We start from the raw sequence: 26,173 nt of genomic DNA on the forward strand, positions 1-26,173 counted from the left end.
GTACTCCTGCTATTACCTAACTTGTACACCATTACTAATAGTCATTGGTGTATACGTACACAATATTAACAAAGTACTCTACTGTGCTGCAGATGAAATGTAGTTCATACCAATGGTTAATTGTAAGGCAGTTATGGTTATTCAGTTCTAACCCACTCCATGCAATAACTGAATGCAAGGTGCACTCTGTTGTTAATCCACATGTTCAGCAGTTACTCATTCATACAACTGACCGCATGTAGCTCGGTTCTGTTTTATGAGTACGTATATAGTGAGTTCTATTGCAAGTACCATTTTCAAACTCAAACTAATACAAAGTAACATAACTACTGCTATACATCACTCTATTTTCCATAAGTATACACTGTGTTTCACACATGCATAGCACTACGTATTGTCACTACTACTTTGCACTCCTGCATAGTTTGTTTCCTGACATTGCATTATAACAGACCGATTTCTCTCATACAGTCAGATCAAAATAATCATCGCTCTATCTTTAAGTCGTCTGTATCCAAGTAGTGTACTACAAGCCATAAAGATTTTACGTCACACTGCATACATTTTACCAGTCCTTTATTTCAATATACAGTTGCCATGGGTGCACCGATTATTCATGGTACACAACAATATCCAGGACAAATACACAAACTGTAATGTTTTTTAATCCATGTTTTTTATTGTAAAAATACACTCCAAACATAGCATACTAGGTAAAAAATTTTATCTATTCTAACACAAATGTATAAATGTTAACTTTTTAATACTAGTCAGTCACTGTCCTCCGTTGAGCTAGAAAACCTGTGTACTGGCCTAAAGGGTTGGGATATCCGTCACGAATGTGCCAAACACAGCAACTCGGAATAACTCGACGCACTCTACTCCCAAGCCGTCCATAACGCCAGACAGTGAATTGTCGATAGGCCGAATGCCGAGAACGACGATTATCATCTGTCTCCAATGGTATTCCAAAGATAGCCCTCCTGTATGTATCAGCAACGCGTAGAACACCGGGATGCAGCACAACTTCACTCATTTCCTGGAAAAAAAATTACGCTTAATGCAACCTTAGTCAATTACAATTATGTTGAAACAGTCAGACTTGTGTAACAACTATAACAAATCATGTAATTATGCAAAAGTACACTTCGTAATGTATAGCCAGAGTTGTGTATACCAATTTGACTTTGTATGCGCAGTATATAACAAGATGAGTGCAATGTGTATTAGCAATTATTTTGGACATAGATGATAAATCCTATACACTGTAGACAGTAATATGGTCATACATCAACCATACAACATTACTCATTACCAAGCAGAATGATCAAGCGTTGATGCAGAGATTATAGCTTACTTTTCAGATATGCTATACTGTAGCCATTTACACTGCAGTGTGTACTTGGTGCCTTGAACCATGACAGCATCTGCTTGAAGAATTCATCTTGTATATGACAAGACTCTGTCAGCAGAATTTGCTTTTCATGTCATTAACACAAACACTGTTACACACTGTAAAACAATATCTGTCGACACCACAGACAAGCATATATCTGCTACATCATTACAGTACTCATGTCAACGATTCATGAACAATCAGATATGTACCAGTGTGTGCATCTCTCTGTCTCTCGCTCTACATCTCTTTAAGCAGGTATAACTTAGTTTCCTAGGTGTTCTATTTCAATTAAATTATGGTGTCCAACTCTTTTGTCAATCATTGGACTCCTAGTGTAACCTGGCCCTTTCAGTTTGTAATAAACTGTGGTCATACTGGGTGCTATAAAATTAATCATGCCTACACAGTATAACTTTATCTTCTTTACATACTATTACACTAGCCCGATGTGATCCTTGTCAGTATACAGCATTCTATCTTATTAAGCAATGACTCACCGGAACAAGAGATAAACAGTTTGTTGGTGAATTGGCACAGCAGACTCTTTCTTGTGCAGTCGGCATATCCCTGCAGCCTTGGCACACACACCAAGTCTGAGGTTGTTCTGCCTGACGTTGTTCAGTAATTCCAATGTCCCCCCTCTCTTGCTCCTCAAGTATCTCCTGTACTAGTGCTGGATTCCTTTTTGCTATAACATTGCATAGATGACGCATTTCATCTGTGGATAGGCCTTGAATTCTGTCCTGTAAACACACAAGCGTTTTCATTAGTTAACCATAAGTAATGTGCCTGTAATAATGTGTTATGCACCTACACAGAACATATTGGGCACACATTTTTAAAGGAATACTGTCCTAACAAATGAAAATATAATTAGCTGTTATCATCAGCATGTCCCTATCTCAGATACACATTTTTAATAAGAAATCATTTGACTAAATACGGAAGACGTAATAAGGGATGTGTGTACCCAAATAGATAGTAATCTCTCCTTTGATAATGACATTGTCAAAGTGGTTAGAAAATGCTTCTTTGTGGGCCCATTATTATCACAAAAGGGTTCACAAAAATAAGTCATTGTGCCCCTCTGCTCATTATTCATCAGACCCATCATAGGGTACTGCCCCATTTGGAATATATCTTACAAGACACATGCAAAAGCTGGAAAGACCACAGAAGTACCTCACCAAGAGGATCACTGGCCTCAAACAGATGCCCTATGAAGCTCAACTAAAGAAACTGCCTCTGTACTCGGTTGCATACTGACTACTCTGAGGTATTCTCTGATGGACATGTTGCACATAAAGAAAAGCTTATTCCCTCGAGCCACATGCTGTCAGGATGTTAACCTCACCACAACAATAAAAATGATGTGCTGGAGTGATAGTTTCCTGTACGAGAGACTTCCCATTCTTTGGAACAAGATTCCAATCTACATTAGGCAGAGCTGCTCGCTAATAGTCTCCAACAGAAACCTTTTCCAGCAGATGGGCAACAGAAAATTTACCCCGGGGATCACTTCAGTGGCTCTGCTGGACAGAGGCACAGGGAACTAATCTAAGGGAGTGGCAAAAGACAACACATATTCTGGATAGGCTTATACATGGCTTCGGGCAGATAGCCTAGTACCTACCTATGAACCTATGTGCTACCAAACTCAGTCTTGTATGACACTTTACCTGTAAACTCTCACAATACTGTTGTCCTTCATGTGCCATGATGGTGTCTTGCTGTTGTTCTCTCAGACTCCTCTGCCTCATATTTGTTTGCTTTTTAGCACTCTTCCTTCCAGAATTAGGATGCAGTTTTCTTCTTCGGCTTGGCAAACCATCAACAGGTCTCACTGTAGGTACATTCCCACTAGTGTAGTTGGCCTCCATGGTTATAAACTCTGAGAAACGAATACAGGCGAAAAATAACAGGCAAAGACAGTTTATTAAAAAAAGTCAAAGTGTATGTCCATCTTTGAGATACAGCACTCATTTGCAAACACAACCGTGAAAAAGCAAATCAGCCATGGGTAAATTAATCCATCAATGTTTAAATATGAGAGAGTAACAATGATAAAGTACATGATTGCTGCATACCAACCTCTTTACGGTGCTTTTCAAGAGAATGTCCACCTAAATGTGAATTATTCAGATTCTGTTAACATCAGTAAATAGTATAAAACAGTAAAGTCATTGACTGCTCTGATACGCTGCTGCCAACCTCATCATTCACACCCATGTATAATGCATCATCAGCAGCTCATTTATACTGTGCACATACTCTGTATATTAATTAGAAAACCTCACATCACCACTACTGTCATCCTATGCCCCAAAGATCAAATGGTAACCTAAGTATGAGGAAAAAAGAAGCTATGGTGACTTTCAGATTACCGCACATTCCAGTATTCCTTGTTTGGCCACCCTCCTGTACTCTACTTCTGCTAAGTTTAGGTTGTCTTGTAGCCAGGCAACTTTACTCTCATCCACATACAATCTACATACAGAACCACAATAGAATAACTCAATAACTGCGTGCACCTCACCTGGACATTGCAGAAATAAGACACATCTTGATCACCAAACAAAAGCTAATCACAAACCATGAATACAGTCATGTTCAAATTCTCACTAGCAGAGTCCTAGTATTATCAATAAATGTAGGTATGTATATATATATATATATATATATATATACATACATATATATATATACACACACACACACACACACACACACACACACACACACACACACACACACACACACACACACACACACACACACACACATTCATATATAGGCCACATATTATCTCTAAATATATGTATGTATGTGGATGTATATATATGTATATACATATATATATATATATATCTATCTATATATATATATATATATATATATATATATATATATATATATATATATAATTTTTTTTATATTTGTTTCTTTGTAATTAGCCAAAACACATATCCAGGAAAACAAATTAGTCCAGCAAAACATATCAAAGTACGACCTCATTGAACCGAAAGAGTATTGAAGCTCTTGACCTGCAAAATAACGGATTAGCAATTAAACTATTAAGTGCAACTACCTTACATATTGCCTACTCAGAGGCGATGTCCGCCAGGCATACAAAGCTATGTCAAGCCCATAGCTGTTGGACATGCTCCACTTTAAGAAATACCAATCCCTCTGAGCTACATGCTCTAGGGAAGTATACCTTGTCACCACAATAAACCGAACATGCTGGAGGGATAAATTCCTGTCCCAGGGAGTTACCATACTCTCACACAGACTACACATCTATGTCAGACTGAGCTCCTCATTAGCACTCGTCACGTAGAAACATGACGAAAGGATGGGAGATAGGAAATTGACCTCGGGGATCACTTCTGTGGCTCTGTTCGATAGAGGCACAGGAGAAATATTTTCTTGGGTGGAAAAAGACAAGGTAAATGTATGGCTAGGCTTATATAGGCCCTAGGGCCAATAGGCTAGTACCTACCTATGAACCTATGTCCCGATAGCCACGCCGATGTGGCACAATTTCCTCAAAACCCAAAGTCATGGGATGGTGACACCAAACACCACAACTACATCGACTCAATGTGTGATTCCACTACATTGGTTAAAAGGACACAGTGCAATGCCCTGCACATTGGGCTACTTAACCTGTTAAAATCGTAAAAATACCTTGACTCAACTGTATGTCAGCATATAATTCTCTCAATGATGGAGTAGAACCAATGAGTATTTGAAATGATAGAGTAGTAATGCACATACCTATATAATAAATATGTAAAAATAGGAACAAAATTAAATACAACTGTATTCAGACAAATCTTTAGACAAAAAAAGAACTGACTCGTATCCGACTTCAGTTCCACTACTTCTTAGTTGGACAGGTCACTGAAAGACAAAATAAGATGGTTAAGTCAAATAAATTGAAATAAGAGTGAAAGTGAGAGGCATTTGCTCCAAGATGTGAAAACTTTGACCATTGTGTACTTCGTAAATGGTTTGCATCGAAATGCTATGGAGGTGACTGTAGCAAACAAAGGAAATTGTTATGTGACTGAAATCTTTGCCAGTTACCAAGGTCAACCAATGCAGTTATAACACATGAACTCTACGGCACCATATACTTATCAGTACTCTCCTTTCACTTAGCAAATTAACACTGCATGTATGAGACCCTAATGGTAATTAACACTCAAATTCACAAAATAAGTGAACTGCCATGGAGTCAGAAATACTGACAAACGGTGGTGTACTGCATATGAAATATGCCAGTGCATTGCTGCTTTAGAATGACATAAGCATTTTAAAATACAGCTGTAATACAACAAACATTTCACAGAACTTGAGCCGGAGTAAATAACTTGTACCGCACTGCAATGCAATTATTGACTAACAGTAATGTAGTAATAGGTGATAAATACATAACTTTCAAGTGACGAAACTGTGATCTGCAGTCTGCTCGCACTTTGAGAAAGCGTGAAATTTCAATGACCGACTTGGTATCATCTAGAAGAAACCTCATTGTTCTCAACATTCTGTGTTTGTCTCAAAAATCTGGAGTGGTGTTCATCTACCAAATGGCTTGTCTGGGGGTGGATATGTGGCAATCGAGGGCTGTATCTTTCTGGGATCATCATCTCCTAGTGTTGCTCGTTCCCTCAATCTAGTGCAGTCTGTCAGTCGACGCAGTAAAATCTTTCTCTTTAATGGTATGAAGTATCTGTAGTCTTTCTTCACTTTTTTACGCACCACAGTCCATCGTCCACTTTTCTTATTAAACTTTCTACGATACCTGATAATACATGAGAGTAAAATTCAACCTACAGTCAAATGCAAGTTACGCAAGTTCTTCAATTAATGGGTTGACAACACCATCTGCTATTTAAACTGTCAAGACACTGCAAATAATGTCAAAACATGATGTGTTGACTCAAGTGTATTTACTTGATCAAATTATGATTGGTCATTAGTATTTCTCTACAAGTGTATTGGAGATGAGGTTGAAACAGGAATGAATAGTTTGAGTGTAATAGTTGCCTTCAATATGATATAATGACTCTTACAGGTAACATATCTGTTTGTTTTAAGTGTTACACGTGCACTTGGAGTACAGAGTCAGGAGACAGGATGTGTATTGCACCAAGTAATAGTGTCACGGTTGAAGTTAGCTATTTAATTCAGTCTAAATTTAAGTCTATCCTTTTGACCATTTTCAGGACTAGTCAATAATGTCAGATACCCTAACTCATGTAGGCATGTACACTAACATCAAAACATAAATCTAGATAGATATTATTGTAGATCAGAATTGTGGAGTATTGTGCATTCTTACACTTGTCTTCCATCCTTGTTACGATGGTATGGACGTCCATGGTGACTGTTGTGGTCTATGGCAGCCATAAAATTCCGTGCTCGATAAGCAGGAAATGTATATGCCTGACGTTTTGAAGCGTATTTTAATATAAGTTGTTGGAACTGTTCTAATTCCGCAGTTGTTCTACACAAAGGAATTGATTATAAAAATTAACAAATCAGAATGTTAATGTTAGTTTTCACTGCATTGTGTAAAGCCGCACACGTACAAAAAAAGTCCTTACCTGTAGCTCAAGTAATGCCGTACTTTCTCCACAAATTTAGGATCCAGAAGAATGTCTTTTAATTTTTCATGTGCTGGGTTTTCAGGCTCCAGCCATGGTGCAGTATGCTCTGTGCCAAGAGAGTCATGCTGACATCGTCCCAACGGTTGTTCCTCATTTGGATCTCTGTCCCACTCATGCTGGTTTACCACATGGTATAAAACACCTCTCCAGTGTATCTGCGGTATCGACAAGAAGACAGAAATAAAATTGAGAGACTAGCTCATGTAGATCACATACATGTAATGTACTAATATCATGCATTTCTATACCATAAAATCTTCCAGGTTGTCCGAATGCTGACAGCAATGCCAGAAGTGATTTACTATTTGCTTGGTCCACTGGCATATAATTCTGCAGCCACGCTGTTGACCTGCCTGTTAGTCAATAACAATAAATATTATTTGAGACACCTATTAAAAAAAAATGATCTTCTAAAAATTAAATATCGTTGTACACTTTGGATGATATGGACATTTTGTTACATTTGTAGCAATGCATACCATGCAAAACAAGGCTTACACAAACATTGGAATAGTTGTAGAAACATTAATGAATAATGTTTGAGGTGGTGTTAGTGTTTACATACAACTAATTCAGGAGCTCAGGGTGTTTTGCTATGTAATGTTACACATAGGCAGTAAGAGACAGACAAGACTGCATCTGCTGTCATACTTCCCTCCCTGTAATCTGCCAGTGCCGCCAAGACTTCTGCAGTACACCATAGTGGCCATGTTAATAATGAGTTGGCTCAGACATCAAAAACATTTTCTCCTTGTTGTGAAACCGAACTCATTCACCCATATGGTTACATTACCTTGATGACATAAAAGCTTATTTAGTCAAAATGCAGAAGGCCAGCTCAAAACAGTTCAGTAAGAACAGTTACCTTGTTGATTCGTTTAGAAAGATTCTTTGCGCCATGCCACATGTCAAAAGAATGACTGACTGATGCATACTTTGTCCCTGAAATGAAAAGACAGGCATTCTACATTGTGTTGTAACATTGAATTTTAACTGCTAATGAGACTGCAGAACTAAGTCTTACTCATAGCTTTGGCAATCTGTGGATGGGCATCAGTCACCACTTCATTAATATTGACATGGCAGTCCTGAAAACTTTTCACGCATCTTTCAAAGGCAAAATTCTCCATTCTTGGTGAAATCAATTCGGTTTCTCTCTTATCAACGACATGAACAAGTAGAATCTCCTTTGTTTTTTCATCCATGCATGTATATGTGCAGTACTGAGCACAGTGTCCGGGACTATCCATACGACCATCACCTAGAAACAAAGGTAATAAGAGTCTTACACATTAGTGTAGTACTACATAGCACAGTAGGTACTAAAAAAAATTATGATCTCACTCACCCATAATTGTCACATTCATGTGTTTACGATCCTCCATCATCTGGGAAACCATTTCCTTCCAGTAATCTTCCACAACAGGAACTATATACCTTCTCTGTAAATGGTAATAACTATCTTCCCGAAGGACTGATAAACCAAGACACTGGGCTAGTAGTTCAATTTTAGCGTAATTGTTTCCAGACATGAAGATTGCTGCTGCTAGCATAAGATCACCTGCATGTAACCCATTCCTTATTGTCTGCTGACTCGACCACCGGTAAGCTACATGACCATTGCAGCATGCCTAAAATAAAGACTTTGTTATTAGTAAGTGCGCAAGTTAATTATTATTACACCAAACAATGTCAGGTACTGTTGCCCTATGACACCAACCCATGATAGTACGATGCAGGAGCCTTTCATTTTATCTGACAGTGACAAAACTTCTTGACATATGTCACACCTTGGCATAATGCACTTCCTTGCTAGTTGCAGGAGATTATTCTTATAGACCAGTAGAACAGTTTCCTTTGACAGTGACTCTGCACAATCTTCTAAATCTATTGACAATGGTGATACACTCATTGATCCTTCACCTTCCGTACACTCTGTGTGTGTGTTGTGCAATACAAAGTCATCATCACTGTCTTGCATGCTGTGGTCTTGATCCACACACTGAACCGGCAGGCTGCTCACAAAGATTTCCAGGAAAAGACACAACAGAAAGACAACAAATGGGAAAGGGAAAAAAGTTATTAGAATATACTGTACTCAGTCCAAGACTGTGATATCAGTAAATGATCAGCAATCACTAACAGTAATACCTTTCAAGTGAATCTTCACTACAGGATGAGTTGAAACACGCAGTGTATCCCTGTCACTGATTAGATCTTCGATGAATGACGAAATCTGGTCTTCTGTGTGAGGGAAAAAGTAGTTATGTCAATAGGCCGTCAGTATTTGTAAGCAACTAACTGACAGCATTGGCAATGTAATCTGATTGACTAACCTTGGTGGTGTCGTGCATGCCACAGTTCTGCTAGATTTGCAGTTGCTCACTGCAGGGTGCTGCAAGTCACTGCCACATGGAATGTCTTCTAGTGGAACAACATCTGACATGTTGTCATCCTCACCTTCTGCATTGTGCCTGAAAAGTTAAACTATGGTCAAAAGAGTGAACAGCAATTTGTATTTGTACACTGCTAGTACTGTACACAGACAGATGAATAGTTAAGTGTGCATAGTGATTGAAAACTCTAGCTTTGTCATGTAAATGTACCTGACGCTGTCACCAAATAAACTTGGTGCGGTCATTGTGCTTGACGTATTAGCTTGAACTGAGATTGGTGTGGACTGCATAGGTGGCAATGATGAGCGGACGGTATCCATCAATGACTGGTAACACTGTTTGTCATACCTGCAATCAAGTAGATATACTTGCTTTAATACATTGTGTCACAGTAGTCAGTAGCACTTTTAAACTTAACTCTAATTAGATGAATATATATCGGTAATAGCATGACATAGTAGGATACAGTTTGTACTCTCTTCCTTGGTAGTACAGCAAGTCCATCTCTTACTTTTTGTCGTACGTCTATCACATCTGCCTAATTTTAAATTATTTTATGTAACATTTAACTTTGGAAATCCAACTTGAAACAAAGTCAGTGTTCAGTGTAGACTGTGCAGAAATGCTCCACATGTATGTATTGGTAATGTGGTAGGAAATTGGAGTAACCGGAGGACTGGACTTCATGTACTTTGATTATGATAAAGACTGTACAATGATACCCATCGTATTCATTTCAAAGTGTTAGCACTTTATGATTAAGCCTAATTCAGAAATAAGCACTATGCATGTTAAGGAATCAACTTGTCTACATGATGCACTGCTGCATGTCTGTAGTAACAATCATGACTGTACAATGACAGTGCACTACTGAGATATAAACAGGTATGTACAGCGCCTTTGAGCAGTAGCAATCCTTATCAAGTATTAACTAACATGCATATGAGTAATGTGATAAAATAAAAACTTACATGTCAAGCAGGAAATGAGCCACCTCCTCATGTGATTTGACTTGTAGCTGCTGTTTAACAGCTGTCCAGCGATCAAATTCGCTCCCAATCGCAATCCGTGTCCTTCCACGCTTAGCATCCAGAGCTTTCTTCAATCTTTTCTGAGCAGACAGTGTTATTGACCTTCTCTTTCCACTTGCCTGGTCGTTGTTTGCAGACATGGTTGACTCAAAGTACCGGATCAATTCGTTACTACTGTGGATAAATTGACATTGCTGGCCAATGTTAATATACATTATGCAGCCATGAATGACCCTTTGTTATTCTTAACCTGCACACTTTATCTGCTAAAGAGCGGTATCAATTAATGATAGTCACGATTTTGTACACATTGCGTGGAGTCAATCATGACAACAGTAGAACACTATAAGTTAAGGGTTTCAGTCTACGACACACGAGGTGATAGCTGGATGTGAGCATCAATCACACACAACATACATGTCAGTACTATGAAATACCCTTTGAAGCTCAGCACCACGAAAATTTCTGTGCAATCTGATTAATACATGAATGGGAAATGACAAACAGGTGACTATCAAAGAAACATGAATATGTCCTGCAGTATACTCAAAAGTCATTGTTAGAGTAAACTAATTACATTGCTTTAAAGACCAAACATCAGTATGCTTGCCAGTTATAATGCACTCTACTCAATTGCACAGTGATCCAAAAAGTGAGCTTGAAAATTAACATTCCACACAATATGCCACAAGGTAGCTGATGGTTTGTTAAATGTAAATAGACACAAAGTATGGAGATATTGTCAGTGAGACGAACAGCCAGGTTCCAGAAATATTAAGTCGGTTGTAGTTTGAGTGTATGTCTATAAGGCGAATGATGGCAGACTTACAGAATGTTATCTTCATAAGGATAAAGCAACTTATTATAGAATATTATACACAGATGTCAGCATGAAGGGCACAATGCCAGTAGGGATGTCTGGTACTGCGAGATGCATAAAATAATAGTTTTTTACACGGCAGTTACTGAGGAGCAAATACATACAGTTTTAAATGTAATATATTGGATAGAGGTCTGGCTTTATAGTCCAGTCTTTGAAAGTGCTTAGGTCTTGGTGATTTGCTAGCCATCAGTTGAATGATGCTAGTCAACAACTCTATGGGTATGACAATGCATGACTCAATGTAGATGTGAGTATCCTTGCCGCCTTTGATATATTTCATTAACATAGGTTCTTAGTCTCCATGTATTCTAAGCTACCACCTAACAGATGACCTTCTTTTGTTGTTTCCTCAAATAAAGGGGGGACTCCAGCTTGTATGCTTTTGATCTTCAGAAAGCCTAGCAAATCACTGCTGTTACATGAATGAGACTTATGCAGGCAAGCAGACTGGGTTCTTGACCGTTACTAAGCAAACATGAAAGTGCAAAAGCATGTGGCCATGTAGAGTTTGTGAAGGAAAGTGGTAGACATTATACAATTGCTGGAATGTTTCTCTTCTGAAGTGACTCTAACTGGTAAACCAGCCCCAGAAAATCCCCCCCCTTCGCTTGTGCAGCCAATACACTGTATTGTTAGGTAGCATGAAACATTAAAGGGTAGCTGTTCACAATCACGTCTCGCAGGTTTGTAAAGTTTGTAAATGTTTTACGTGATTTCATACAGAAAGTTATGTTGCCACACTGTGGAAAGTATCACATATAATTCACCTCCACAAAGGCAGACCTCCACAGAACTAAACAATTACTGGCCCATAGCTACTCTCTCTCCACTCTACAAAATACTAGAGAGATGCATACACTCTCCGGTCTCAGACTACTTCCTTATCAACAACCTCCTTTCCAATACTCAGCATAGTTTATGACAAAATCACAGCACCACCACTGCCTTACTCTCCTTTACTAACAGTTTCCCTCAGCATTGAAACAAGTTGTCTCTCTCATCTTCTACTTTCCTAGACCTATCGAAAGCATTTGACATGGTCCCACACAAACAACTTATCTCTGTCCTCAATAACCTATCCTTCTCGCAATCAGTCACCAACTGGTTTCAGAGTTACCTGTCTGACTGCCAACAATCCGTTATATGGCAGAATGAGATATCTCCCCAACTATCTGTCTCCATAGGGGTTCACCAAGGATCCATCCTTGGACCCCTACTCTTGTGTTTTTACCAATAATATAGCCTCTGCCACCAAACATGGCACAATCATACCATACGCCAATGACTCAACCATTATCTGCTCAGACCAGTCACTACCCAAACTGCAAAAATTCACACAGGAATAATTTTCCTCTGTTGATACCTGGTTATCAGATGCACAATTAATGCTCAACCAAAACAAAAGAAAACTACTCATATTCCAACCCACCACACATACTCAAATCAACTCTCACTGTAACATCACAGCAAGAGACAACACCACTATATACCCAACTGAACACACCAAATTGTTAGGAGCGGAAATAGACAATAAATTAAAATATGACATTCACATGACCATACAAAAAGTCGACCAAAAACTAGGAGCATTATACAGAAATAAGCAACTTCTTACCAAAGCAGCAAAGAATTGAATAGCAAATTCCCACCTTATCTCCGCCCTACTTTATGCCTCTCCAGTATATACAAACCTAAGTCAATGCAATCTAAACAAGCTAAAAACCTGCTCTAACAAAATCGCCAAATTCACCACAGGGGCATCAAACCGTAGTCACCACTGTCTCTCACTTGCTGAACTGGGCTGGCTTCAACTCCCTCACCTCCTTCAATGGTGTCAACTCTCACTCGCCGACAAACTAGGAAACCATCCACTAAATGTCCCATCCCTCCAGAATCTACTCCAACCCTATGACACCAACAGACCACTAAGATGCAGCAACAAAAATCACTTGCAGATCACTAAAGCCAGTAACTGTGCTGGTGAAGCACTATTCTCTTGCACCATATGCGAATTGTGGAACTCACTCTCACCCACAATTACCTCTGTACCATCATGCACCCACTTCAAAACTGTACTAAATGCACACCGAAAAACATGCTGTCTATGCCCTTGCAACTCCCACTGTAGTATCACCCACCCCATCCAACCACTACCTTTCTTTACACTCCAGTAAGAACCTTGATTATAGCAAGCTCAGATGCTCATAAGCATAGTACTTATTGTACAGCAGGAATTTCTTATAGTAACATTTGTTAATGTCTGTTATGTACTTGACAGATAAAGATTGCAGTTGTCTACTGATGTACTATGTTCTTCATCTGTAAATATGTTGTAAGCAATTGCTATGTAAATTGTTAATCGTTATGTATTCCAATGTAACTACTGTCTGTTTATTTTAACTGTGGAGCTTTTCTCCCCGGGCCTCCGCTGAAAATGGACCTACATCCAGTCGGACACTCCCAGTCAACAAATATAAATAAATAAAATAAGAAATACTGAGCCAAGTACTGTGATATCATAAATAAGCTTAACACACTAAATATCAACCCATTTGGCACATGATGGGTTGCAAACTGGCTCAGGGATAGAACTCACATGCTCAGAGTTGCGGGTGCCATGTCTGACTCTAAACAGATTACAAGTGTCATCCCACAGGACTCTGTCCTGGGACTTCTCTTGTTCGGTACATCCTTCTGAGGTACAGGCAAGCACGGGAGGACTGTGGCTGGCGAAGTTTGCAGAGGATTGCATACTGGGAGCCATAATGGACTCTCCGGCTGACACAAGCATCCTTCAGAAGGGTGTTACGGAGATGGATACCTGCTGTCAGAAACACAGCCTCATGATAAATGCCAAAAAATGTGTAGTCATCCCCTTTGGGAAAAATAAAGTGCCCACAAATTACCACATAGGAGGTAATCCGCTAAGTCGGGAAGAAGTAATTAGGGATCTGGGGACCCAAGTAGATAGTAACCTCTCCTTTGACAATCACATTGCAAAGTGGTTAGAAAAACATTCTATCTAGCTCACCTAATCACAAAAGGATTAACATCAAGATCAATAGAGGTCATTGTGCCACTTTACTCATCACTCATCATGCCCATAATTGAGTACAATGCCCCATTTGGGATGTACATTACCAAACACCTGCAACAGCTTGTGAGACCTCAATATTACCTCAACAAGAGGATCGTGGGGCTCAAACAGTTGCCCTATGCAGCTCAACTAAAGAAACTCGAGCTCTACTCAGTTGCTTAACGCCTACTCAGAGGCGATCTCTTGCCTGATGTACAAGGCCATGTCTAACCCGTAACTAATGGACATGCTGCACCTCAAGAAAACCAGATGCATTAGAGCTACACGCTCCAGGGATTTAAACCTCAGCACAGCTATAAATAGGACATGGAGGGATAGATTTATATACCAGAAGCTTCCCTCGCTCTGGAATAAAGTCCTGATCCATGTTAGGCAGAGCACCTCGGTGACTCTATGCAAGAGAGATTCTTGATGAGTGGAGGAGAAATTGTAAATTCAATGCAGAGATCAGTTCTATGGCCCTGCTGGACAGGGGATCAGGAATCTAGTGTAAAAGGGAGGTGGAAGCCAACATATTCTGGCTAGGCTTCTAAATGCCCTAGGGCAGATAGTCTTGTACCCAGCTATGAACCAAAGTCACGGCCGACTGTTTTAAGAAGGCTATTGACTTACTACCAGTACATAAACAAAAGAGAGAGTAGGATTCAAGCAGATCTGTTGCATGTCTGCAACCTAGTAACCACTACTATTAGTTTGACAGAAACTACAGTGTCAGCATTGAAATGAGTAAAATACACATGCATTTACCAGTTTGCGATCTGTGCTTGGCTATTCTGTGTTTGTACTAATGCAAGAAAGATACAGTGTTATTGCCAAATATTATCTGTATGAGAAACATTGTCCAAAAGTAAGGCACACAGTACTGCAAGGAGCTTGAGGAATACCTTTCAAAATATAAACAAATGTAAAACACCTTTTATATAGAAGCTCAAGCCACTAACAGTCTGCTGAGCAGATAAGACATACACAGCTGAGCTGACCTTTTAGTAAACGGACGAACAGTGAAGCCTATGTGTGCACACCCTGCAGACAGTGACATACTCCACACTGGGAAAGGTAGCAGCATTCCACATTTTAGACATAGAAGATTGATGGTTATGTCTCAAATCTTTTTCATTTGGGCTCCAAGTTGTGCTCAAACATTTCAAATTTTATGACAACTATGATGATTACAGTAGGCTGAGTGCCAACTGCTACACAGACACGCCACCATTTCACTCTGTTGCTGCTTGTAAATCCTAACATGTGTGTATAACATGTAGAAGTCACATCACCTGATTTTACAAATTTTTGGCAGTAACTCCTAAAGAAAAGAGAGAAACACTGCTTGTGGAGCTGACAAACCACATACACAGTGTGATTTCTTTGGTCTGCTGTAAAAGGTAAGTGATATGTCCAAAATAACTTACATTAAATAGCTTTCTTTCCTTATTTCCATAACCTCAACACCTTGCTCCACACCCCATCCTTTGTAATGGCTAGTATATTTTGTTTTCCGGGTAGGAATTGAGCTTGAAGATGTATTTGGTAAGTCAAAGCTGTGTTCCACAGTGCCATGTCTGATCTACAAAGGGGGGTATTGAGTGCGTGCCCCCCCTGATTGTTTATATGCCACATGACCGTGGTGTCGTCCGTCTATATCAAAAGTTGTCCTGGATAAAGTAAGTCCTTGAAGGCTCTCGGGGCATTTTGAACAGCTAGCATGTCTTTCTGATTGATATGAATATGCATTTGTTTTGGGCTCCATATGCCCTGAATCCATCTTCACGTCAAGTGTGCCTCCCAGGCATATTGTGATGCATCTGTTGTTAATTTGGCTGCCAGGGGTTAGAGTTAAGGTCCATCACATGTTTTGGTGACATGCCTTTGCCCACCAAACTAGCATTCATTAAATGTTCACGGTGTATTAATATGTATATTGTCTATAATTCAGTATGGAGATGACACTCCCTTAATCTGTGCTGCACAAAACATTCCCACCCTCCTGCAAACAACTCAACTAGCATTCTCTGATGTTGAAAACTACCTTACCAAAGCCCAACTTATCCTCAATCCAAAGAAAACTCAGCTTATGATTATAACCAGTTCTAACAAAAATACTAACAGTCAATTCACTATCTACTCCACAAATGCTACTCCAATTGCTCCAGTGGCACAGGCTAAGCTATTGGGAATAACCATAGACTCCCACCTAAAATTTGATAGTCATCTGAACTTAACTATTAAAAAAGTACATGCCAAACTGGTGTCACTCTACCGTATCAAACCATTTCTTACCAACAACACAAGATCAGCCATTGCTCGCTCCCAACTTCAATCTTACTCACAAACACTGGCTAATCTACAATGTATGTACTGTACCTGTGTACTATGTATGTATTCTACCTACATTCCAAAGTTCAGCTGTACACCACAAATCTATTACTTACCTTTATTTTTAAAATGAATATCTATTTTGATTGTTCTCTACACTGTAACTGTTTGTGCCGCATACCACTGTAAAAACATGTCTCTTGTAATTTGTGTGTATACTGATTATGTCTAAATAACTAAATGTGTCTGTAATTTTTCTTTGTGGAGCTTTTCTCCCTGGGCCTCTGCTGAAAAAGGGCCTTTTCGGCTCAGTCAGACACCCCCGGTTAACAAATGTAAAATAAAAATAAATAAAATAAAATAAATGTCCCTTCTGTCCATGGGCCTCCGCTGAAAATGGACATATATCCAGTCAGACTATCCCGTTCCAGAAATTTTCAATAAATACATACAATAAACTATACATAAAAGCTATGTATACTGATGACAGGGAAAATGACTCTACTATCCATAGTGAAATAACTACCTGCACTGATGTCGGCACCCTACTGGTAGGCTTAGCAGTGATCAGCCACAATTCTCTTTGATTCCCCTCTGTCTCCTACTTACATACATTGTAATAATAGCAGCTATTGTATTTATGGTAATGACATTTGGGAAGGGCAGCTACTTTATTCACAAGGTAGGAGTCATACCGGTGTAATACACATTGCCAGTGAGACTGTCTGGACCTAAACGGATTCATGCATCTGTAAGCTGTGGGGGGGCTGCACTCACTGAAAAAAAAACCCATACCAATCTGATCTGAAGCTAGCTATCTGTGAAGCTGACTGCATTCATTCATCATTACCCTCCCCCTGGCTTATCACAAGGCCTGTTTTCATCTTTAAATATTACAAAACATATACTGTATTACTCATGCATCACACTGTAGGTTCCCCGCATTTACTACTGTATCCCACCTTGGACCCCATGCACTTCAAAAAATTCCATAACTACCAATACAAAGCCAACCTCCTTGACAGTCTGTACCAATATGACTTTGATTGTACCCTAATAAGCTTTGCCCAATCACTTCGACAATTACAAGAAATTACCCCCGAATGTTTTTGAGCAACAGTGAAATGGCTAACTCACAATACTCGACAATAATAATATACAAACAATGTTATTCCATTGGTCTAAAGCTACTCTGCCAATACCATTATTTAAAATGCAACCCTACAATAAGAACCATATCGCAGTCATTGCACAAACTAAACTATTAAGATTGATCATATGTCACAATATGAAATTTGATACAGATGCCTGGTGTCAAAGTCATGGTCTCAATCTAAATGCCAAAAAATGTAGAGTCATCCCAATTTGTCAAAAAAAAAAAAAAACACCCAGAAATTACCACATTGGTGGCAGCCCCCTTAATACAGACGAGGTATTAAGAGATCTGGGGACCCATGTAGATAGTAATCTCTCCTTTGACAATCATATTGCCAAAGTAGTTAGGAAATCAAAGTATGTGGCCAATCTAATTACTAATGGGTTCGCCATCTAGAAATACAGAGGTTATAGTGCCCCTCCACCACATAACACAAGCACTCAGGTCACTCCAGAACAAGTACAAATACATCTCTGTCATTGTCCATGTTGGTGTGCATTGAGCATGTTGGTGTGAATGACCTGAGTCATACCTCCCTGGACTACATGAAAAAGAGACATATAAGAGCTCTCTGATCATGTAGCCCAGACCAGTATGACCCTGACCCTGAGTAGCATCCTGCCCTCACCAAGAATGATACCACGGTATAAAGAAAAAATGATCAGCGTAACAACTGGCTAATTTTCTGGTGTCATTCAAAGGGGATACAGTGTCTGTCTGCCTGGGATGACATGCTCGACAAGCCACGCTACTTCGCTAGAGACAGCTTGCACCTGTCACCCTTAGGCTTTTGAATACTGGCCAAGGCTCTTGACACCCCCATAGTGCCTTTTTTAGGCAAGGCTCAAAAGACAAACCCACCACTGTAAAAAGCACAAATAACAGAAAACTGAGGGTAATGCTACTCAGTGCTAGCAGTCTAAACCTCAAACTGCACGCACTCGAGGTACTCCTCAGTATGGAGAAAACTGATATATGTGCAGTAACAGAAACCTGGTTTAAGGCTCCAGAGAGCACCCCAGCACTACCAGGCTACAACTCATAACATACATATTGGCCACAGAACCCGGACCGAAATACAAAAGGCGGGGGCGTGTTCATGTTCATCAAGGATACCCACAACTCCAGGTTAGTGGCACAGCATGATGCTTCAGAAATCATCCACGTGCAACTAACAATGGGCAAAACTGCAATTCTAATTGCAGCTTTCTACTGATCAACCACCATGTGTCAGGACCCCCATTCCACATTTCTGGAAACACTGGTAAACATACTGGTCCAACCAAACACCCTAATATTGGGTGAGTTCAATTACCCAAACATTAACTGGTAGAAATTCTTATGTTCTAAGTCCCTTGACCAACATTTCCTAGAATTTATAAACTGAAATGCCCTGGATCAACTGTTCAGTGGGTCCACCAGAGGTGACAATGATATTGGACCTGGTCAGATCTAACCAGTGAGGGGTTGACCTCCGGTGCGACCGGTGTTACACACCGGAGGTCAACCCCTCACTGGTTAGATCTGACCAGAAACAAATCACTCTGGATATCCACATTCCACCTCCACCCACGGTCAAGGAAACAAACATGAAAAACTTTTCAAACGCAAACTTCACATTACTTAAGATCGAGGTGGAAAGTTTAAAAGCATCCATGCTAAAGGATAACACTGTCCAAGCTGCAAAATCCTTTACTAATGCATTCTAGGGCCACCTAGAAGAATGCATGGATCATGATATCCCAAGCAAAACCAAGACTCACTCATCCAAGAAAAGGAAACCAGTCTGATGGACCCCTGCCATAAATAAGCTATACAAAAGAAGGAGGAAACTGGTATAGAAAGAGTAAAATCCCAAGAAGACAAGACATCCCTGATCAGTATCAGCAAGAAACTATGATCCCTCATAAAATTATCCAAGGCTAGCTTCGAAAGAAAAATTGCCAAGGACATCAAAGATAACCACAAGGCATTCTTTAGCTATTATATCGCCAACATCCTGGCAGACATGTTCAGTGCAAACTTCACCCACCCACCCCTAAAAGGGCCCATAACCATTCAAGAATAATGTAGAGCCCCTGATATTATAGACACTCAGGTTAAAACAACCATCTCCAAAGCCAAAAATACAGCATCAATGGGACCAGTCGGTGCCCAGGCTGCATCCTACATGAGCTAAAAGACAAACTAACCTCTCACCTGAACACACTGTTTACACTCAGTCTCTCCACAGGCTACGTGCCCATAGAGTGGTGCACAGGAGCAGTTATTCAGCTCAACAAAGGTGGAGCCACAACAGACACAGGGAACTATAACCTTATAAGCCTGACTAGCTTGGTCTGCAAAGCTATGGAGTGCATCATCATGGAACTCATTAACAGAGACATTGGGAACCTCAAAACAGTGGACCCTACCCAGTTCAGCTTTGTTAAGGGCAGATCATGCCTCCTAAACCTGGTGGACTTCTTTGAGACAGTTACCAAGGCTATAGACAAGGGAAAGGTGTTACACACAGCCTACCTAGACCTTGGAAAGGCATTCCCCATTCTGGTATTACAGACAAGCTCACCAGCCTGAACATAAACCCCTATGCCACAAGATGGGTTGCCAACTGGCTCACGGTCAGAACCCACATGGTGAGAGTTGTGGGAGCTAGGTCCAACTATAAACCAGTTACAAGTGTCGTTCCCCAGGGCTCAGTCCTAGGACCGCTCCTGTTCGGTATATACTTTTCAGAGGTACAGGGAAGCACGGGAGGGCTATGGCTGACCAAGTTCACAGATGACTGCAAACTAGGGGCTATAATTGACTCTCCAGCTGACACAGACATCCTCCAAAAGGGCCTCACTGACACGGATACCTGGTGTCAAAATCATGGCCTCAAGCTAAATGCCAAAAAGTGCATTGTCATTCCTTTGGAAAAAACCTGGTGGACTTCTTTGAGACAGTTACCAAGGCTATAGATGAGGGAAACGTGGTCCACACAGCCTACCTAGACCTCACAAAGGCCTTCGACACTATTCCCCACTCAGGTATTATAGACAAGCTCACCAGCATGAACATAAACCCCTACATCACAAGCTGGGTTGCCAACTAGCTCATGGACAGAACCCACATGTTAAGAGTTGCAGGAGCTAGGTCTGACTCTAAACCGGTTACAAGTGGCATTCCTCAGGGCTCAGTCCTAGGACCCCTCCTGTTCGGCATATACTTCTCAGAGCTACAGGAAAGCACAGGAGGACTATGGCTCACCAAGTTCGCACATGACTGCAAACTAGGAGCTATCATTGACTCTCCGGATGACACAGATATCCTCCAAAAGGGTCTCACTGAGAGATACCTGGTGTCAAAACCATGGTCTCAAACGAAATACCAAAAAGTCCATAGCCATCCCCTTTGGAAAAAACAAAGTACCCACAAACTACTACATAGGTGGTAGTGCCCTAAATAGAGAAGACATAATAAGGGATCTGGGGACCCAAGTAGATAGCAATCTCTCCTTTGATAATCACATTGCCAAAGTGGTTAGAAAGTCCTTCTATGTGGCCCACCTAATCGCAAAAGGGTTTGCACCCAGATCAAAAGATGTCATTGTGGCCCTTTACTCATCACTCATCAGACCCATCATAGAGTACAACACCCCATTTGGGATGTACCTTACAAGACATCTGCAACAGCTGGAAATACCAGAGAAGTACCTCACCAAGAGGATCACTGGCCTCAAACAGGTGCCCTATACAGCTCGACCGAATAAACTCCAGCTCTACTCAGTTGCTTACCGCCTACTCAGAGGCAATCTGTGCCTGACGTATAAAGCCATGTCCAACCCTGAATTAATGGACATGCTCCACCTCAGGAAATCCAAATCCCTTAGAGATACATGCTCGAGGGACTTAAACCTCAGCACAAAAATAAATTGGACATGCTGGAGGAACAGATTCATATCCCAGAGGCTCCCCTCACTCTGGAACAAAAGACCCACTTCAAGAGAAATCTTGATGGGTGGATGGGAGATTGTAGGTTTTCCCCTGGGATCTCTTCTGTGTCCTTACTAGACAGAGGCACAGTAAACTAACCTTAAAAGGTCTATCTTCTGTGACCTACTATACAGAGGCATAGTCAACTAATCTAAAAGAGTGGCGAAAGCCAAACACACTCTGACTAGGCTTATAAATGCCCTAGGGTAGAGAGCCTAGCATCAAACTATGAACCTATGTACTTGGTTGCATACGGCCTACTCAGAGGTGACCTCTGCCTGACATACAAGGCCATGTCCAACACAGAATTGAAGGACATGCTCCACCAAAAGAAAACCATATCCCATGCTTTGGAACAAGATTCCAATATACATTAGGCAGAGGTCCTTGCTAACACTCTTCAAGAGAAACCTTGACGAGTTGATGGGAGACAGAAAGTTTACCTCGGGGATCACTTCAGTGTCTCTGCTGGAAAGAGGCACAGGGAACAAATCTAAGGGGGCACTGAAAGCAAACACATTCTGGCTAGGCTTATAAATGCCTTCGGGCAGATAAATTAGTACCTACCTATGAACCTATGGTATATTCATAAGTTAGCAAACAAGTATAAATATGTGTAAACTGTCAATAGGCAGATATCGGGCAACAATGGCAACTTTTGCAGCATTATACAAGTACTCATTTCATACCAAGTGTGCAGATAACATATATATATATATATATATATATATATATATATATATATATATATATATATATATATGTTTATATATGTGTGTATATATATATATATATATATATATATATATATATATATATATATATTTATATATATTTAACATCACATATCTATTTAATATCACAATTATTAAGGACAGTTCTGATGTAAAGAACAGAGAAGTTCCATAATGTATAAAATAATACAGTTTGAAAAAAAAACATTGAGTCTCCTTTTTAGCAAATTGCTCAATTAACAAAGCAGTAGCTTTAAAATGTAAGGAATTGCTCCTGATTTGGGGCATTTGTTTCCCAAAATATTTTTGGCTTTGTTCTGAAGAATCATTGAACAAAGGACCTGAAAGGTATATCTAATGAAGTAGAATGTGCCCTTGATTTTGACACAGATTTTTTGTCCAGTCCCTCATACAGTGTTTGATTTCCTGGTGAATCGTTAATGATTACAGTTTACTACTTTCTAGTAGTCAGAAAGTGCATCAGTAGTTAGTCCAGTAAATAACCATGTCACATTTGCTCTGTCCCTCCAATTTCACAGAATTTTGCCCTGTCTCTAAATTTAACACATTTTTTGCCCTGTCCCTGTAAGTTTAACACATTTTTGCCCCGTCCCTCATAAGTTTGATTTGGAAAGGCGCTGACACTGGGTATCTGTCTGTCTTCTGGTTGTAGAAAGCAATTTGAAGAGAAATGCAATACATTATTTACTTTACCATTCTTTTAACTTTAAACTGGCAAAGAAAAAGAAAGAAAAATACAGCAGATATTAGTCCGTAGTATGTCGAGTGTACTGCAAACTGAAGGAATACACTTAAACAGTTTGTAATTACTTTTTAATTGTAAAACAAACACAAAATGCCTCATTTTCACATTCACAAGTCTGTCACTGAGTTTATTGTGCATTCGTAAATGCTTCAAAGTTTGTAGCAGTGCTGGTAGTCTGCTACATTCGTATTGTTCGTAGGTATAGGTGGCAATCGAGATACAGTGCAGATCACATTATAGGTGCAATGAATCAATGTTCTGCACAAACTGGTTGCTGCGAGGTGTACTACAGAGTCATATTAATGAAAAAAAAAACGGAATTGGATTTTTTACGTAGTTACAGTTCACAATTCATTTGTAAGTAATGTCTTATTGTGATGAATGCACACACATGCCAGAATGCAGGAATATCGGTACTATATGCGCCCATCAATTCACTCATGCATTTGAACTTAGCGCAAGAACGAAGAGCAGTACTGCATTTTTGGAATAAATGAATCCGTGGGACCTGTGTTTGAGAGTGCCAGGGATACTTTGCACAAAGTACTATAGATTTTTTTTTTTGCGGAGAATAGAGCAGCTTAACACCCCTTAGCCCCTTACCGAGGAGTCTGTTGAATAGGCATATATGCTTCACCTAATAAAGAGGAAAATAATTAAATAAACAAACAGAAAGGAAAAGGGATCCTTTACAAGTTTAGGTTTTTCTACGGGCACGCTTTGTGGCAACAAAGACTGTGCCCCGTTAACGGAAAAGTAAAAGAGTTTATCTGCTATATGCAGTAATGAAGCTTGTTGGCTGTTCCGTTCCCCAAATCTCCGTTCTTTCTTAAAAAAAAAGCAATTCTTTTCAAATAACTGAAATACAAGGACTTGCGATTTTTTAAAAATAATGCTAGTATTTACCTGCAAAGCAACGGAGAATCAAGTTGGGAGATAGGACCGTCTGAAGTTAAGAACAGAAGCAGTGAGGAGAAGTCTTGCACAGGGAAGCAAATAAGGACTGGAATAAAGGTATGCATGCTTTTTAAGAACATGGAATGCCAAGGGAGGGTTTGTAGCAACGTCATTAGTGAAGTCACAAACAGGGCGGTCATATGCTAAGTGAGGGGCCGGGTTTGAGCTTCGGTCCGAGGCAGAAATGTGTTTCTAAGAACGGCATAGTGCCCCTTTAACACATCGTATTGTTTGACTCTGTTTATGTTTATGCCTAATTACTGAATGATTTCCCTTGTCATGTCTCTGTCCTTGGAAAGCATATATTCAATAGTTGTACCATCAATGGACCCTGCTTTTTGTAAAATTTAATTCCTTTTATGACCTGAAATGATGTTGCACATATACGTATATCTTAATGTTACGTATCTCATTATACCATTACACACTACATTGCATACATACATATGGTCAGCCATGGTCTTAAACTCAATGCTAAAAAATGCATAATTGCACCCTTTGGGAAGTCAGCTTTCCCAGCTAATTACCATGTTGCTAATATTTCACCCAGTGGTCAGGGATCTGGGTATGCACATAAACAGTGGCCTTACCTTCGACCACCATGTGTCCATAGTGGTGAGAAAATCCTTTTATTGTTGCACAACTTATAAGTAGGGGCATGAGGTCATTATTTCACTGCACTCTGCCCTTATAAGACCAATCATAGAGTACAATGGCCCATTCGGTATGTACCTGACCAGACACATGTAGCAACTAGAGTGAGCTCAAGCATTCCTTAAAAAGAACAGGGGTAACAGACCTGCTGTATGCAGAGCACCTTAAAGCCCTTTCCCTCTACTAAGTCTCCTATAGATTGTTGAGGGGTGATCTATTCCTGGCTTACAAGGCATCCACAAACCCCACACTTATGAATCTCTTGCATATTCTTAAGTCAAACAGTGCAAGAATTACAAGGTCTAGGGACCTGAATTTTGTCTGTGACCTAACCAGAACATGCTGGACAGACATATATGTGTCCACAGACAACCCCTCCTATGGAATAGGCTTCCCATCCAAGTGAACCTCAGTTCATCTATTACTGCATTCTTATCATGTGTCTAGAATAAAAGGCTTTTCTAAAAAACATTGCCAACACTGTTGTGCTTCTTACAGTACTCTGCATACACCTTTATAAACACTCACAAAAAGTTCACTATTTCTTCATCTTAGAGTTGATGATTCAAATCTTATAAAACCATGTTATTTCATTTTGCATTCTTTTGTAAAATGGTTTCTAACAATGCATAGCCTCTGTGTCTAATTTTTGTAATATCTTCTTGCCATGCATGTAACAACATCTAGAACATGAGGCCTTTATATCTATTTGCATAGCTGATTCTTTGTGCCATCTTGCAATTTCTTTTATACACATTTCAGTCTTTTGATCTGCATTTCATTTTTAAATCATTACCAGTCCCAGCTTTGATGTTGTACACCTCTAGTTCCTCAGCAAGCCCCTTTAACTGCATACTTGTAATTTCAGCCACTCCCACCACATGCCTGGCACTTTAGTTCTTTCTCTCATCAGTCTGGCTTTTACTTGGTCACCTTGTTGGGACATACAGTCATATCTTCTTACAGTGAATCATGCATTCAAAAAACTCATAGCCTTTGCCTTTTTTTGTCTCAGTCTGATATCCATTTATAGTTTTATGATTTTCTTAGCATCTTGTATAGAATAAATGCTTCAGAAATATGTTTTTTTCCCCTTTGGCTCAGAAACCAATTTTTTCCTTTGAAGGTTTTT

The 26,173-nt window shown here is 39.8% G+C and overlaps 2 protein-coding genes across 2 annotated transcripts; both read right to left on the reverse strand.

Annotated features, from left to right (window-relative positions):
• Window positions 1-657: 657 nt before the first annotated feature.
• On the reverse strand, window positions 658-24,438 carry LOC122797898. The gene is made up of 4 exons (XM_044066420.1): window positions 24,337-24,438; window positions 3,079-3,290; window positions 1,897-2,142; window positions 658-1,039 (listed from the first exon to the last, which is right to left on the reverse strand). The coding sequence occupies exons 2-4, from the start codon at window positions 3,277-3,279 to the stop codon at window positions 767-769; spliced, it is 720 nt and encodes a 239-aa protein (XP_043922355.1). The 5' UTR covers window positions 3,280-3,290; window positions 24,337-24,438; the 3' UTR covers window positions 658-766.
• On the reverse strand, window positions 5,361-9,058 carry LOC122801710. Its single transcript, XM_044071266.1, has 8 exons — window positions 8,798-9,058; window positions 8,426-8,708; window positions 8,102-8,338; window positions 7,943-8,019; window positions 7,326-7,430; window positions 7,015-7,232; window positions 6,750-6,914; window positions 5,361-6,209 (listed from the first exon to the last, which is right to left on the reverse strand). The coding sequence occupies exons 1-8, from the start codon at window positions 9,056-9,058 to the stop codon at window positions 5,984-5,986; spliced, it is 1,572 nt and encodes a 523-aa protein (XP_043927201.1). The 3' UTR covers window positions 5,361-5,983.
• Window positions 24,439-26,173: the final 1,735 nt, after the last annotated feature.

Source organism: Protopterus annectens, chromosome 1.part0 (assembly GCF_019279795.1).
Source record: "Protopterus annectens isolate FY-2018-M chromosome 1.part0, PAN1.0, whole genome shotgun sequence".
NCBI lineage: Eukaryota > Metazoa > Chordata > Ceratodontiformes > Protopteridae > Protopterus > Protopterus annectens.